The 19,394-nt window shown below is 37.3% G+C and overlaps 2 protein-coding genes across 2 annotated transcripts; both read left to right on the forward strand.

Moving 5' to 3' along the window:
- Positions 1-809: 809 nt before the first annotated feature.
- Positions 810-14,133, forward strand: LOC105357853 (mucin-5AC-like). The gene is made up of 6 exons (XM_023949000.1): positions 810-819; positions 4,521-4,660; positions 5,156-6,067; positions 11,041-11,092; positions 11,577-12,901; positions 14,056-14,133. The coding sequence occupies exons 1-6, from the start codon at positions 810-812 to the stop codon at positions 14,131-14,133; spliced, it is 2,517 nt and encodes an 838-aa protein (XP_023804768.1).
- A 1,667-nt stretch (positions 14,134-15,800) lies between these two features.
- LOC111946345 (mucin-5AC-like) lies at positions 15,801-17,595 on the forward strand. The gene is made up of 2 exons (XM_023949001.1): positions 15,801-17,122; positions 17,524-17,595. Exons 1-2 carry the CDS (start codon positions 16,010-16,012, stop codon positions 17,593-17,595), a joined length of 1,185 nt encoding a protein of 394 aa, XP_023804769.1. The 5' UTR covers positions 15,801-16,009.
- The last annotated feature ends 1,799 nt before the right edge of the window (positions 17,596-19,394 follow it).

The raw sequence follows: 19,394 nt of genomic DNA on the forward strand, positions 1-19,394 counted from the left end.
CACAATCTATACAAGAACAAGAACAGCTTCATCTGTTTTATATTCTTCAACAGCAGAAGTTGTCACCACACCAACAACTTCTGCATCAACCACATCCAGACCAATACAAACAAAAATTGTATTTGACCAAACCACAGGTGCAGTCACTTCTCTAACAACAGCTGAAGCTACCTCAAATACGGCTACATTAGTGACAACCACCCCTTATGAACCATCAAGGACAGCTACATCCGCTTCATCGACAACAACAGACAATGTTGCTACATTAAACACTCCTTTATCAACAATTCTTCCACGCACAAAAAAATCAACTGCATTTTTTGACCAAACAACTGTCGTTAGTTCTCCAACAACAGTTCTAACTACCTTTGTTACAGCAACATCAAGTCCAAGCACAACAAAACCCTCGACTGATGCAACAAAAGCTACATCCAGTTCCACAACTGAAGCACAACATTTAACAAGCACTGTTGTGACAACCTTGACAAAATTGACATCATCAACTGCATCAACAACTCCACTGACCTTCACGACCACATCAGTAACAACAACAACAACAGTGAATAAAAATAAAAAGAGAGTAACCTTCAGATCAGATGGAGAGACATTCACAACTGATTTGCGGACTCCATCATCAAGAGCCTTTAAAGAGCGGGCTGACCTGATCACATCTAAAGTAAGTTTCCACTGTTTTCATTTTATTTAAAAATGCTTAACAAGGATTGGTATTTGTAATACAACAGCATGTTTTCCACTGATATTAAACTATGAAAAGATTTATGCTGAAATACTACTTTTGAACTAGAAAAATGTTTTATGGTGAGCTGTCAAACATTATTAATGCAAAACGGAAAATTACAAGAGAAATCATTTTGAAACAGTTTTTCTCAAGAACATTGTCATGTTTAATATGAGTATTCCATTTTTTTCAAAAGTACATACATTTAAAATCTGATTGCTAGATAAAACATCTTTTTGCGGTCTAAAACGGAGATTTCATTAAAAGGCTTGTGTTGCAATTGTACATTATTCTATAAGTTGAAAGTTCTTTATAAGATTCCCCTTGATTTACTAAATTCATCTACATTTCCTGAATCATAGGAACATTGATCTTTTTTTAAATCACTTTAATGCATATAAGATCTGACTGCATGGAGGATACAATGACAGGCATAATTTCTGCTCAATAAAAAAACACTGCTCACTTGAAAGGCAAGCCCTGATTTTGCAAATCAGACATTTTGAAGGTGTAGAGCAGGGGTCGGGAACCTATGGCTCGCGAGCCAAATATGGCTCTTTTGATGGTCACATCTGGCTCGCAGACAAATCTTTAATTATAAAATCTTTTTTTCATTAGACCAGTCCTTCTCAGGCGCGATGCGATGCCAGAGGGGCGCGCAGTAGTATCGGTGCTTGCAGAAAAAAATTCTGCACCAGCACTATCAGTCTACTATTATCGATTATTTCACAAAGTTTGTACCAACCGGAAACCTGTCAATTGCCGTGCCTGCAACTGCGCGCTCCCGTCTCTGAAAAAGAGTGCACATTTGCAGGCACGGGATATGTGAGGAAGAAGGTGGGGGGGGGGGGGGTAGTGGGCAAGTTGTCATAACTTAAAACGCACAACCCGTCACTCACTGCAGCGTGAGTGTGTGTTTGGCTCCACCTATGCATGTGAGCAGTCTTTCTCACATCTAAAGAACATTAAGACCAACCTAACATCACGTTTATTGGATGGAAGTCACAACGCCTGCATGGAGCTTAAACTCACCACATATCAACCAGACTAGAGCATCAGCAGAACCACCACGCAGCACCTGAAGTAAAATTTATGCTAAGAAATACTCATCCTTTATTAGCAACAGCATAACAATCTTATTAAAAAGAATCCACAGACTTATTGTACTTTAAAAGTATTAAATTAAATCAAATGCACACAGTCACTTGTATATTTAGTTTCAAACTTATTGTAGCGGACTGAGTTCAACTGGGTGGCTGTTGGGTCGCATTATATGTTTCGGAGTTCATTGAACGAATAATACAGAGATCTGATTGGCCTCAGTTCTGTCGCTCGGCCTGTCATTAGAGAGTTTGGACCAATGGGGTTCAGCTATGGGCCGAATAAGGGAAATAGGAGGGCTGATGCAGGAGGAGGGAATATTAAGTTGCGCAAAGCGCTCTCTCTCGGCGGGAGAGATTCAAGAGTTGCTGAATCAATTGTACGGCGTTTGTTGCGGTCTACAGTAACCAGAATAAAGAACCCTGAAAGGGGTTAAGTCTCCGTGCCTCAGTGTTGGAAAGGGACACTACAGTATTGTATGGCTATATTGAAATCACATTTATAAATATGTGGCGTTTATGGCTCTCTCGGCCAAAAAGGTTCCCGACCCCTGGTGTAGAGGATGCATGTCACACCACTAAATACATAAAACATAAAACAAAAAGTTTAACAAGTTGGAGAAAAAGTATGGAGGAGTCAAACTCTTCAAAGACGATCAAGTTAAAACTCAAGTGTTTTTAATTTATGGATAATTACATGTTATTTTCTTTCAACAGTTTGAGCCATTCTTTAGACGGGCTTTTACCTCGTTCATCGACATAATAGTGATATTCTTCAGGTATATGCACAATTTTTTGTTTTGTCTCTAAAACAAAACCTTCGTTTTTAAACTTTAAAAGCTTTTCCTCATAACTTTATTTGTATTACTTTTGCAGCAAGGGGTCGATTGTCAACACCATGGAAGTGGCATTTATTTCAACATCTGTTCCAAACAACACAGATATAATTAATGTCCTAGTTGATGCTGCATCAAATATAACAGAATTCAACATTTCCATTGACTCCATCACTGTGGATGATAAATGTGAGATATGTCATTTTTTGTTAATGTAAAATTAAATTGGGCTTTATATTTATAAAATAATATTAATATTTTTTTCTTTAGATGACATATCTACCACTGCACCATCTAAAGCAACGACAGAGATGACCACACCTTATAAACAAGAAAGCAAAGAAACAATAAATCCATCTGCTCCAAGAACAGAAAATGTTGCATCAGTAACCACTACTTCATCCAACACATTTGAACTGGTACAAACAACTCCTGCAATATTTGAGCAATCAACACATTTAGTCACTTCTTCAACTACAGCTGAAAGTACATCATCTACAGCAACAACAGGTAGGATGTCACCTTATAAAACAGAAAGCACAGAAACAATACTTTCAACTACTCCAACAACAGAAAATGTTGCAACAGTAAACACTACTTCATCAACCAAATTATTCCCTGTAGAAACAACTTCTTCAATGATTGAACAAACAACGCATTTAGTCACTTCTTCAACTACAGCTGAAGCTACACCATCTACAGCAATCATAGAGAATACCACCGCTTATAAACCAGAAAGCACAGAAACAATTATTTCATCTTTTCCAATTACAGAAAATGTTGCAACAGCAACCACTTCTTCATCAACCATATTTGAACCTTTAGAAACAACACCTGCAAAATTTGATCTAACAACACATTTAGTCACTTCTTCAACTACAGCTGAAGCCACATCAACTACAGCAACAACAGAGATGACCACACTTTATATACCAGAAAGCACAGAAACAATACTTTCATCTACTCCAGCAAAAGAAAATGTTGCAAAAGCTACCACTTCTTCATCAACCATATTGGATCCTTTAGAAACAAAGCCTGCAATATTTGAACAAACAACATTCTTAGTAGCTTCTTCAACTTCACCTTATATACGAGAAAGCACAGAAGCAATACTTTCATCTACTCCAACTACAGCAAATGTTGCGGCGGTATCCACTACTTCATCAACCTTATTTGAACTGGTAGAAACAACTCCTGCATTATTTGAAAAAACAACACATTTAATCACTTCTTCAACTACAGCCGAAGCTACACCATCTACAGCAACAACAGAGATTACCACACCTTATAAACCAGAAAGCACAGAAGAAATACTTTCATCTACTCCAACTACAGATAATGTTGCAACAGCAACCACTTCTTCATCGACCATATTTGTACCTGTAGACACAACTACTGCAAAATTTAAACAATCAACACAATTAGTCACTTCTTCAACTACAGCTGAAGCCACATCATCCACAGCAAAAACAGAGATGACCAAACCTTCTAAACCAGAAAGCACAGAAACAATACTTTCATCTACTTCAACTACAGCAAATGTTGCAACAGTATCCACTTTTTCATCAACCAATTTGGAATCTTTAGAAACAACGCCTGCAATATTTGTACAACCAACATTCTTCGTCACTTCTTCAACTACAGCTGAAGCTACATCATCTACAGCAACCAAAGAGAAGACCACACCTTATATACCAGAAAGCACAGAAACAATACTTTCATCTACTCCAACTACAGAAAATGTTGCATCAGAAACCACTTCTTCATCAACAAATTTGGAATCTTTAGAAACAACACCTGCAATATTTGAACAAACAACATTCTTCGTCACTTCTTCAAATACAGCTGAAGCTACATCATCTACAGCAACAACAGAGAAGACCCCACCTTATATACCAGAAAGCACAGAAACAATATTTTCATCTACTCCAACTACAGCCAATGCTGTAACAGCAACCACTTCTTCATCAACCCCATTTGAACCTGTAGAAACAACACCTACAATATATGACCAAACAACAGTTTTAGTCGCTTCTTCAACTACAGCTGTAGCTACATCATCTACACCAACAACAGAGAAGACCACACCTTATAAATCAGAAGGCACAGAAACAATACTTTCATCTACTTCAACAACAGAAATTTTTGCAACTGTAACCACTACTTCATCAACCGCATTTGAACTGGTAGAAACAACACCTACAAAATTTGAACAATCAACACATTTAGTCACTTCTTCAACTACACCTGAAGCTACATCATCTACAGCAACAACAAAGATGACCACACCATTTAAACCAAAAAGCACAGAAACAATACTTTCATCTACTCCAACTACAGAAAATGTTGCAACAGTAACCACTTCTTCATTAACCCCATTTGAACCTGTAGAAACAACACCTACAATATATGACCAAACAACAGTTTTAGCCAATTCTTCAACCACAGCTGAAGCTACATCATCTACAGCAACTACAGAGATGACCACACCTTATAAACCAGAAAGCACAGAAACAATAACTTCATTTACTCAAACTACAAAAAATGTTGCAACAGCAACCACTTCTTCATCAACCAAATTATTCCCTGTAGAGACAACTTCTTCAATAATCGAACAAACAACACATTTAGTCACATCTCCAACTACAGCTGCAGCTACATCATCCACAGCAACAACAGGGAAGACCACACCTTATGAACCAAAAAGCACAGAAACAATAACTTCATCTACTACAACTATAGAAAATGTTGCAACAGCAACCACTTCTTCATCAACCCCATTTGAACCTTTAGAAACAACACCTACATTATATGACCAAACAAGAGTTTTAGCCACTTCTTCATCTACAGCTGAAGCTACATCAACTACAGCAACAACAGAGATGACCACACCTTATAAACAAGAGAACACAGAAACAATTTTTGAATCTACTCCAACAACAAAAAATGTTGCAACAGAAACCACTTCTTCATCAACAATATTTTTACCTGTAGAAACAACTCCTTCAATGTTTAAACAAACAACACATTTAGTAACTTCTTCAACAACAGCTGAATCTACATCATCTACACCAACAACAGAGAAGACCACACCTTATAAATCAGAAGGCACAGAAACAATACTTTCATTTCCTTCAACAACAGAAATTGTTGCAACTGCAACCACTACTTCATCAACCGCATTTGAACTGGTAGAAACAACACCTACAAGATTTGAACAATCAACACATTTAATCACTTCTTCAACTACAGCCGAAGCTACACCATCTACAGCAACAACAGAGATTACCACACCTTATAAACCAGAAACCACAGAAGAAAAACTTTCATCTACTCCAACTACAGATAATGTTGCAACAGCAACCACTTCTTCATCGACCATATTTGTACCTGTAGACACAACTACTGCAAAATTTAAACAATCAACACAATTAGTCACTTCTTCAACTACAGCTGAAGCCACATTATCCACAGCAAAAACAGAGATGACCAAACCTTCTAAACCAGAAAGCACAGAAACAATACTTTCATCTACTTCAACTACAGCAAATGATGCAACAGTATCCACTTTTTCATCAACCAATTTGGAATCTTTAGAAACAACGCCTGCAATATTTGTACAACCAACATTCTTCGTCACTTCTTCAAATACAGCTGAAGCTACATCATCTACAGCAACCACAGAGAAGACCACACCTTATATACCAGAAAGCACAGAGACAATACTTTCATCTACTCCAACTACAGAAAATGTTGCATCAGAAACCACTTCTTCATCAACAAATTTGGAATCTTTAGAAACAACACCTGCAATATTTGAACAAATAACATTCTTCGTCACTTCTACAAATACAGCTGAAGCTACATCATCTACAGCAACAACAGAGAAGACCCCACCTTATATACCAGAAAGCACAGAAACAATATTTTCATCTACTCCAACTACAGCCAATGCTGTAACAGCAACCACTTCTTCATCAACCCCATTTGAACCTGTAGAAACAACACCTACAATATATGACCAAACAACAGTTTTAGTCACTTCTTCAACTACAGCTGTAGCTACATCATCTACACCAACAACAGAGAAGACCACACCTTATAAATCAGAAGGCACAGAAACAATACTTTCATCTACTTCAACAACAGAAATTGTTGCAACTGTAACCACTACTTCATCAACCGCATTTGAACTGGTAGAAACATCACCTACAAGATTTGAACAATCAACACATTTAGTCACTTCTTTAACTACACCTGAAGCTACATCATCTACAGCAACAACAGAGAAGACCCAACCATTTAAACCAGAAAGCACAGAAACAATACTTTCATCTACTCCAACTACAGAAAATGTTGCAACAGCAACCAATTCTTCATCAACCATATTTCTACCTGTAGAAACAACACCTACAAGATTTGACCAATCAACACATTTAGTCACCTCTTCAACTACAGCTGAAACTACATCATCTACAGCAACAACAGAGATGACCATACCTTATAAACCAGTAAGCACAGAAACAATACTTTCATCTACTCCAACTACAGAAAATGTTGCAACAGTAACCACTTCTTCATTAACCCCATTTGAACCTGTAGAAACAACACCTACAATATGTGACCAAACAACAGTTTTAGCCAATTTTTCAACTACAGCTGAAGCTACATCATCTACAGCAACTACAGAGATGACCATACCTTATAAACCAGAAAGCACAGAAACAATAACTTCATTTACTCAAACTACAAAAAATGTTGCTACAGCAACCACTGCTTCATCAACCAAATTATTCCCTGTAGAGACAACTTCTTCAATAATCGAACAAACAACACATTTAGTCACATCTCCAACTACAGCTGCAGCTACATCATCCACAGCAACAACAGGGATGACCACATCTTATGAACCAAAAAGCACAGAAACAATAAATTCATCTACTACAACTATAGAAAATGTTGCAACAGCAACCACTTCTTCATCAACCCCATTTGAACCTTTAGAAACAACACCTACAATATATGACCAAACGACAGTTTTAGCCACTTCGCCAACTACAGCTGAAGCTACATCAACTACAGCAACAACAGAGATGACCACACCTTATAAGCAAGAGAACACAGAACTAATTTTTGAATCTACTCCAACAACAAAAAATGTTGCAACAGAAACCACTTCTTCATCAACAATATTTTTACCTGTAGAAACAACTCCTTCAATGTTTAAACAAACAACATATTTAGTAACTTCTTCAACAACAGCTGAATCTTCATCAACTACACCAACAACAGAGAAGACCACACCTTATAAATCAGAAGGCACAGAAACAATACTTTCATCTACTTCAACAACAGAAATTGTTGCAACTGTAACCACTACTTCATCAACCGCATTTGAACTGGTAGAAACATCACCTACAAGATTTGAACAATCAACACATTTAGTCACTTCTTTAACTACACCTGAAGCTACATCATCTACAGCAACAACAGAGAAGACCCAACCATTTAAACCAAAAAGCACAGAAACATTGCTTTCATCTACTCCAACTACAGAAAATGTTGCAACAGTAACCACTTCTTCATCAACCATATTTTTACCTGTAGAAACAACACCTACAAGATTTGACCAAACAACACATTTAGTCACTTCTTCAACTACAGCTGAAGCTACATCAACTACAGCAACAACAGAGAAGACCACACCTTATAAACCAGAAAGCACAGAGACAATACTTTCATCTACCTTAACACCAGAAAATGTTGCTACTGTAACCACTTCTTCATCAACCGCATTTGAACTTGTAGAAACAACACCTACAAGATTTGAACAAACAGCACATTTAGTAACTTCTTCAACTACAGCTGAAGCTACATCATCTACAGCAACAACAGAGATTACCACACCTTATAAACCAGAAAGCACAGAAACAATAACTTCATCTTCTCCAGCAACAGAAAATGTTGCATCAGCAATCACTTCTTCATTAACCCCATTTGAACCTGTAGAAACAACTCCTTCAATGTTTAAACAAAAAACACATTTAGTCACTTCTTCAACTACAGCTGAAGCTACATCAACTACAGCAACAACAGAGATGACCACACCTTATAAACAAGAAAGCACAGAAAAATTACTCTCATTTACCATAACACCAGAAAATGTTGCACCAACAACCAGTTCTTCATTAACAATTTTTGTACCAGTAGAAACAACACCTTCAACATTTGAACAAACAACACTAGTAGTCACTTCTTCAAAAACAGCTGAAGCTACATCATCTACAGCAACCAAAGAGAAGACAACACCTTATAAACCAGAAAGCACAGAAATAATTCTTTCATCTACTCCAAGACCAGAAAATGTTGCAGCAGCAACCTCTACTTCATCAACCACATTCAAACTGGTAGAAACAACACCTACAACGTTTGACCAAATGACACTAGTAGTCACTTCTTCAAAAATAGCTGAAGCTACATCATCTACAGCAACCAAAGTGAAGACCACACCTTCTAAACCAGAAAGCACAGAAACAATACTTTCATCTACTTCAACAACAGAAAATGTTGCTACAGCAACAACTTCTTCATCAACCACATTTTTACCTGTAGAAACAACACCAACAATATATGACCAAACAACAGTTTTAGCCACTTCTTCAACTACAGCTAAAGCTACATCAACTACAGCAACAACAGAAATGACCACACCTTATAAACAAGAAAGCACAGAAACAATTTTTGCATCTACTCCAACAACAGAAAATGTTGCAACAGCAACCACTTCTTCATCAACAATATTTTTACCTGTAGAAACAACTTCTTCAATGTTTAAACAAACAACACATTTAGTCACATCTTCAACTACACCTGAAGCAACATCAACTACAGCAACAACAGGGATGACCACATCTTATAAACCTAAAAGCACAGAAAACATAACTTCCTCTACTACAACTCCAGAAAATGTTGCAACAGCAACCTCTTCTTCATTAACCCCATTTGAACCTGTAGAAACAACACCTACAATATATGACCAAACAACAGTTTTAGACACTTCTTCAACTACAGCTGAAGCTACATTATCTACACAAACAACAGGGAAGACCACACCTTATAAATCAGAAGGCACAGAAACAATACTTTCATCTACTTCAACAACAGACATTGTTGCAACTGTAACCACTACTTCATCAACCGCATTTGAACTGGTAGAAACAACACCTACAATATTTGAACAATTAACACATTTAGTCACTTCTTCAACTACACCTGAAGCTACATCATCTACAGCAACAACAGAGAAGACCCAACCGTTTAAACCAAAAAGCACAGACACAATTTTTGCATCTACTCCAACAACAGAAAATGTTGCAACAGCAACCACTTCTTCATCAACCATATTATTACCTGTAGAAACAACTCCTTCAATGTTTAAACAAACAACACATTTAGTAACTTCTTCAACTACAGCTGAAGCTACATCAACTACAGCAACAACAGAGATTACCACACCTTATGAACAAGAAAGCACAGAAAATGTACTTTCATCTACCTTAACACCAGAAAATGTTGCAACAATAACCAGTTCTTCATCAACAATTTTTGTACCTGTAGAAACAACACCTTCAACATTTGACCAAACAACACTAGTAGTCACTTCTTCAAAAACAGCTGAAGCTACATCATCTACAGCAACCAAAGGGAAGACCATACCTTATAAACCAGAAAGCACAGAGACAGTACTTTCATCTACCTTAACACCAGAAAATGTTGCTACTGTAACCACTTCTTCATCAACCGCATTTGAACTTGTAGAAACAACACCTACAAGATTTGAACAAACAGCACATTTAGTAACTTCTTCAACTACAGCTGAAGCTACATCATCTACAGCAACAACAGAGATTACCACACCTTATAAACCAGAAAGCACAGAAACAATAACTTCATCTTCTCCAGCAACAGAAAATGTTGCATCAGCAATCACTTCTTCATTAACCCCATTTGAACCTGTAGAAACAACTCCTTCAATGTTTAAACAAAAAACACATTTAGTCACTTCTTCAACTACAGCTGAAGCTACATCAACTACAGCAACAACAGAGATGACCACACCTTATAAACAAGAAAGCACAGAAAAATTACTCTCATTTACCATAACACCAGAAAATGTTGCACCAACAACCAGTTCTTCATTAACAATTTTTGTACCAGTAGAAACAACACCTTCAACATTTGAACAAACAACACTAGTAGTCACTTCTTCAAAAACAGCTGAAGCTACATCATCTACAGCAACCAAAGAGAAGACAACACCTTATAAACCAGAAAGCACAGAAATAATTCTTTCATCTACTCCAAGACCAGAAAATGTTGCAGCAGCAACCTCTACTTCATCAACCACATTCAAACTGGTAGAAACAACACCTACAACGTTTGACCAAATGACACTAGTAGTCACTTCTTCAAAAATAGCTGAAGCTACATCATCTACAGCAACCAAAGTGAAGACCACACCTTCTAAACCAGAAAGCACAGAAACAATACTTTCATCTACTTCAACAACAGAAAATGTTGCTACAGCAACAACTTCTTCATCAACCACATTTTTACCTGTAGAAACAACACCTACAATATATGACCAAACAACAGTTTTAGACACTTCTTCAACTACAGCTGAAGCTACATTATCTACACCAACAACAGGGAAGACCACACCTTATAAATCAGAAGGCACAGAAACAATACTTTCATCTACTTCAACAACAGACATTGTTGCAACTGTAACCACTACTTCATCAACCGCATTTGAACTGGTAGAAACAACACCTACAATATTTGAACAATTAACACATTTAGTCACTTCTTCAACTACACCTGAAGCTACATCATCTACAGCAACAACAGAGAAGACCCAACCGTTTAAACCAGAAAGCACAGAAACAATAACTTCATCTTCTCCAGCAACAGAAAATGTTGCATCAGCAATCACTTCTTCATTAACCCCATTTGAACCTGTAGAAACAACTCCTTCAATGTTTAAACAAAAAACACATTTAGTCACTTCTTCAACTACAGCTGAAGCTACATCAACTACAGCAACAACAGAGATGACCACACCTTATAAACAAGAAAGCACAGAAAAATTACTCTCATTTACCATAACACCAGAAAATGTTGCACCAACAACCAGTTCTTCATTAACAATTTTTGTACCAGTAGAAACAACACCTTCAACATTTGAACAAACAACACTAGTAGTCACTTCTTCAAAAACAGCTGAAGCTACATCATCTACAGCAACCAAAGAGAAGACAACACCTTATAAACCAGAAAGCACAGAAATAATTCTTTCATCTACTCCAAGACCAGAAAATGTTGCAGCAGCAACCTCTACTTCATCAACCACATTCAAACTGGTAGAAACAACACCTACAACGTTTGACCAAATGACACTAGTAGTCACTTCTTCAAAAATAGCTGAAGCTACATCATCTACAGCAACCAAAGTGAAGACCACACCTTCTAAACCAGAAAGCACAGAAACAATACTTTCATCTACTTCAACAACAGAAAATGTTGCTACAGCAACAACTTCTTCATCAACCACATTTTTACCTGTAGAAACAACACCAACAATATATGACCAAACAACAGTTTTAGCCACTTCTTCAACTACAGCTAAAGCTACATCAACTACAGCAACAACAGAAATGACCACACCTTATAAACAAGAAAGCACAGAAACAATTTTTGCATCTACTCCAACAACAGAAAATGTTGCAACAGCAACCACTTCTTCATCAACAATATTTTTACCTGTAGAAACAACTTCTTCAATGTTTAAACAAACAACACATTTAGTCACATCTTCAACTACACCTGAAGCAACATCAACTACAGCAACAACAGGGATGACCACATCTTATAAACCTAAAAGCACAGAAAACATAACTTCCTCTACTACAACTCCAGAAAATGTTGCAACAGCAACCTCTTCTTCATTAACCCCATTTGAACCTGTAGAAACAACACCTACAATATATGACCAAACAACAGTTTTAGACACTTCTTCAACTACAGCTGAAGCTACATTATCTACACCAACAACAGGGAAGACCACACCTTATAAATCAGAAGGCACAGAAACAATACTTTCATCTACTTCAACAACAGACATTGTTGCAACTGTAACCACTACTTCATCAACCGCATTTGAACTGGTAGAAACAACACCTACAATATTTGAACAATTAACACATTTAGTCACTTCTTCAACTACACCTGAAGCTACATCATCTACAGCAACAACAGAGAAGACCCAACCGTTTAAACCAAAAAGCACAGACACAATTTTTGCATCTACTCCAACAACAGAAAATGTTGCAACAGCAACCACTTCTTCATCAACCATATTATTACCTGTAGAAACAACTCCTTCAATGTTTAAAAAAACAACACATTTAGTAACTTCTTCAACTACAGCTGAAGCTACATCAACTACAGCAACAACAGAGATTACCACACCTTATGAACAAGAAAGCACAGAAAATGTACTTTCATCTACCTTAACACCAGAAAATGTTGCAACAATAACCAGTTCTTCATCAACAATTTTTGTACCTGTAGAAACAACACCTTCAACATTTGACCAAACAACACTAGTAGTCACTTCTTCAAAAACAGCTGAAGCTACATCATCTACAGCAACCAAAGGGAAGACCATACCTTATAAACCAGAAAGCACAGAGACAGTACTTTCATCTACCTTAACACCAGAAAATGTTGCTACTGTAACCACTTCTTCATCAACCGCATTTGAACTTGTAGAAACAACACCTACAAGATTTGAACAAACAGCACATTTAGTAACTTCTTCAACTACAGCTGAAGCTACATCATCTACAGCAACAACAGAGATTACCACACCTTATAAACCAGAAAGCACAGAAACAATAACTTCATCTTCTCCAGCAACAGAAAATGTTGCATCAGCAATCACTTCTTCATTAACCCCATTTGAACCTGTAGAAACAACTCCTTCAATGTTTAAACAAAAAACACATTTAGTCACTTCTTCAACTACAGCTGAAGCTACATCAACTACAGCAACAACAGAGATGACCACACCTTATAAACATGAAAGCACAGAAAAATTACTCTCATTTACCATAACACCAGAAAATGTTGCACCAACAACCAGTTCTTCATTAACAATTTTTGTACCAGTAGAAACAACACCTTCAACATTTGAACAAACAACACTAGTAGTCACTTCTTCAAAAACAGCTGAAGCTACATCATCTACAGCAACCAAAGAGAAGACAACACCTTATAAACCAGAAAGCACAGAAATAATTCTTTCATCTACTCCAAGACCAGAAAATGTTGCAGCAGCAACCTCTACTTCATCAACCACATTCAAACTGGTAGAAACAACACCTACAACGTTTGACCAAATGACACTAGTAGTCACTTCTTCAAAAATAGCTGAAGCTACATCATCTACAGCAACCAAAGTGAAGACCACACCTTCTAAACCAGAAAGCACAGAAACAATACTTTCATCTACTTCAACAACAGAAAATGTTGCTACAGCAACAACTTCTTCATCAACCACATTTTTACCTGTAGAAACAACACCTACAATATATGACCAAACAACAGTTTTAGACACTTCTTCAACTACAGCTGAAGCTACATTATCTACACCAACAACAGGGAAGACCACACCTTATAAATCAGAAGGCACAGAAACAATACTTTCATCTACTTCAAAAACAGACATTGTTGCAACTGTAACCACTACTTCATCAACCGCATTTGAACTGGTAGAAACAACACCTACAATATTTGAACAATTAACACATTTAGTCACTTCTTCAACTACACCTGAAGCTACATCATCTACAGCAACAACAGAGAAGACCCAACCGTTTAAACCAAAAAGCACAGAAACAATACTTTCATCTACTCCAACTACAGAAAATGTTGCAACAGTAACCACTTCTTCATCAACCATATTTTTACCTGTAGAAACAACACCTACAAGATTTGACCAAACAGCACATTTAGTCACTTCTTCAACTACAGCTGAAACTACATCATCTACAGCAACAACAGAGATGACCATACCTTATAAACCAGAAAGCACAGAAACAATTTTTGTATCTACTACAACTACAGAAAATGTTGCAACAGCAACCACTTTTTCATTAACCCCATTTAAACCTGTAGAAACAACACCTACAATATATGGCCAAACAACAGTTTTAGCCACTTCTTCAACTAAAGCTGAAGCTACATCATCTACAGCAACAACAGAGATGACCACACCTTATAAACCAGAAAGCACAGAAACAATATTTTCATATACTCCAACTACAAAAAATGCTGCAACAGCAACCACTTCTTCATCAACCAAATTATTCCCTGTAGAGACAACTTCTTCAATATTTGAACAAACAACACATTTAGTCACATCTCCAACTACAGCTGAAGCTACATCATCCACAGCAACAACAGGGATGACCACACCTTATAAACAAGAAATCACAGAAACAATACTTTCATCTACTACAGCTACAGAAAATGTTGCAACAGCAACCACTTCTTCATTAACCCCATTTGAACCTGTAGAAACAACACCTACAATATATGACGAAACAACAGTTTTAGCCATTTCTTCAACTACAGATGAAGCTAAATCAACTACAGCAACAACAGAGATGACCACACCTTATAAATCACAAGGCACAGAAATAATACTGTTATCTACTTCAACAACAGAAAATGTTGCAACAGCAACCACTTCTTCATCAACCACATTTTTACCTGTAGAAACAACTCTTGCAATATTTTACCAAACAACAGATTTAGTCAATTCTTCAAGTACAGCTGAATCTACATCAACTATAGCAACAACAGAGATGACCTCACCTTATAAACAAGAAAGCACAGAAACAATGACTTCATCTACTCCAAAAACAGAAAATGTTGCAACAGCAACCACTTTTTCATCAACCATATTTTTACCTTTAGAAACAACTCCTTCAATGTTTAAACAAACAACACATTTAGTAACTTCTTCAACAACAGCTGAATCTACATCAACTACACCAACAACAGAGAAGACCACACCTTATAAATCAGAAGGCACAGAAACAATACTTTCATCTACCTTAACACCAGAAAATGTTGCTACAGCAACCACTTCTAAATCAACCATAGTTGAACCTTTAGAAACAACACCTACAATATTTGACCAAACAACCGTTTTACTCACTTCTTCAACTACAGCTAGATCTTCATCAACTACAGCAATAACAGACATGACCACACCTTTTAAACCCGAAAGCACAGAAACAATAACTTCGTCTACTCCAACTACAGAAAATCTAGCAACAAAAACCACTTCTTCATCAACCACAGTTAAACCTTCAGAAAGACCCACTGGATTATTTGAGCAAACAACGCCTACACTCAGTTCATCAACAACTACTGAAGTAAACGTTACCAGGGAGAAATCAACGGCTACAACGGCTATTACACCAACAAGCAAATCTACATTTACTTTGTCTGCTTCAAGAACAGAAAATGTTGCTACAATTACCACTGATGCAACAACTACATTTAGGACTGCAGAACCAACAACTGGAATATTCGGCAAATCAACATTTGGAGTCAGTTCAAAAACAACAGCTGAAGGTACCTCACCTAAGGTTACAACAAGGATTAATACACCAAATACAACAACAATTAAAGCTATGTTTGAATCCTCAGCCACAACTACAGAAAATGCTGCCACATTAACAACTGCTGCATCAACCTCATTTTTACCCGTTGAATCTTCACCTGAAATATTTGACAAAACAACTGTTTTACTCACTTCACCAACAACAACTGCAGCCACTCAAACTTCAGGAACATTAGGAATTGCCACACCCAATATCCAAACAACAGCAGCAATAGGTACTTTATCTGTTGCAACAGAAAATGTTGCTACATTGACCACTGCGGCAAGAACTGCATTTAAGACTGTAGAACCAACAACTAAAATATTGGGCCAATCAACACTTGGATTCAGTTCAAGAATAACAGCTGAAGGTACCTCACCTATAGTAACAACAAGGATTAATACACCAACAAGTACAGGTATAATGGAGTCATCCATCACAACAGCAGAAAATGTTGCCACATCAACCACTGCATCAACCTATATTGAACCGGTAGAAACAACACCTGAAATATTTGAACAAACTACATTTGAAGTCAGTTCAACAACAGCTGAAGTTACTGTTACTCAGGAATCCTTAACGGCTTTAACACCTAATACAACAACAAGCAGAGCAACAATAACTTCGTCTGCTTCAAGAACAGAAAATCTTGCTACATTAATTACAGCTGCATCAACCACATTTGAACCTGTAGATACATCAACAGTTGTAAACAGTTCGAAAATAAAAGGTGAAAGTACCCCAACTACTGTTATAACAGATATTTCCACAATCTATACAAGAACAAGAACAGCTTCATCTGTTTTATATTCTTCAACAGCAGAAGTTGTCACCACACCAACAACTTCTGCATCAACCACATCCAGACCAATACAAACAAAAATTGTATTTGACCAAACCACAGGTGCAGTCACTTCTCTAACAACAGCTGAAGCTACCTCAAATACGGCTACATTAGTGACAACCACCCCTTATGAACCATCAAGGACAGCTACATCCGCTTCATCGACAACAACAGACAATGTTGCTACATTAAACACTCCTTTATCAACAATTCTTCCACGCACAAAAAAATCAACTGCATTTTTTGACCAAACAACTGTCGTTAGTTCTCCAACAACAGTTCTAACTACCTTTGTTACAGCAACATCAAGTCCAAGCACAACAAAACCCTCGACTGATGCAACAAAAGCTACATCCAGTTCCACAACTGAAGCGCAACATTTAACAAGCACTGTTGTGACAACCTTGACAAAATTGACATCATCAACTGCATCAACAACTCCACTGACCTTCACGACCACATCAGTAACAACAACAACAAGAGTAAATAAAAATAAAAAGAGAGTAACCTTCAGATCAGATGGAGAGACATTCACAACTGATTTGCGGACTCCATCATCAAGAGCCTTTAAAGAGCGGGCTGACCTGATCACATCTAAAGTAAGTTTCCACTGTTTTCATTTTATTTAAAAATGCTTAACAAGGATTGGTATTTGTAATACAACAGCATGTTTTCCACTGATATTAAACTATGAAAAGATTTATGCTGAAATACTACTTTTGAACTAGAAAAATGTTTTATGGTGAGCTGTCAAACATTATTAATGCAAAACGGAAAATTACAAGAGAAATCATTTTGAAACAGTTTTTCTCAAGAAAATTGTCATGTTTAATATGAGTATTCCATTTTTTTTCAAAAGTACATACATTTAAAATCTGATTGCTAGATAAAACATCTTTTTGCGGTCTAAAACGGAGATTTCATTAAAAGGCTTGTGTTGCAATTGTACATTATTCTATAAGTTGAAAGTTCTTTATAAGATTCCCCTTGATTTACTAAATTCATCTACATTTCCTGAATCATAGGAACATTGATCTTTTTTTAAATCACTTTAATGCATATAAGATCTGACTGCATGGAGGATACAATGACAGGCATAATTTCTGCTCAATAAAAAAACACTGCTCACTTGAAAGGCAAGCCCTGATTTTGCAAATCAGACATTTTGAAGGTGTAGAGCAGGGGTCGGGAACCTATGGCTCGCGAGCCAAATATGGCTCTTTTGATGGTCACATCTGGCTCGCAGACAAATCTTTAATTATAAAATCTTTTTTTCATTAGACCAGTCCTTCTCAGGCGCGATGCGATGCCAGAGGGGCGCGCAGTAGTATCGGTGCTTGCAGAAAAAAATTCTGCACCAGCACTATCAGTCTACTATTATCGATTATTTCACAAAGTTTGTACCAACCGGAAACCTGTCAATTGCCGTGCCTGCAACTGCGCGCTCCCGTCTCTGAAAAAGAGTGCACATTTGCAGGCACGGGATATGTGAGGAAGAAGGTGGGGGGGGGGGGGTAGTGGGCAAGTTGTCATAACTTAAAACGCACAACCCGTCACTCACTGCAGCGTGAGTGTGTGTTTGGCTCCACCTATGCATGTGAGCAGTCTTTCTCACATCTAAAGAACATTAAGACCAACCTAACATCACGTTTATTGGATGGAAGTCACAACGCCTGCATGAAGCTTAAACTCACCACATATCAACCAGACTAGAGCATCAGCAGAACCACCACGCAGCACCTGAAGTAAAATTTATGCTAAGAAATACTCATCCTTTATTAGCAACAGCATAACAATCTTATTAAAAAGAATCCACAGACTTATTGTACTTTAAAAGTATTAAATTAAATCAAATGCACACAGTCACTTGTATATTTAGTTTCAAACTTATTGTAGTGGACTGAGTTCAACTGGGTGGCTGTTGGGTCGCATTATATGTTTCGGAGTTCATGGAACGAATAATACAGAGATCTGATTGGCCTCAGTTCTGTCGCTCGGCCTGTCATTAGAGAGTTTGGACCAGTGGGGTTCAGCTATGGGCCGAATAAGGGAAATAGGAGGGCTGATGCAGGAGGAGGGAATATTAAGTTGCGCAAAGCGCTCTCTCTCGGCGGGAGAGATTCAAGAGTTGCTGAA

This window comes from Oryzias latipes, chromosome 18 (genome assembly GCF_002234675.1).
Source record: "Oryzias latipes chromosome 18, ASM223467v1".
Lineage (NCBI taxonomy): Eukaryota > Metazoa > Chordata > Actinopteri > Beloniformes > Adrianichthyidae > Oryzias > Oryzias latipes.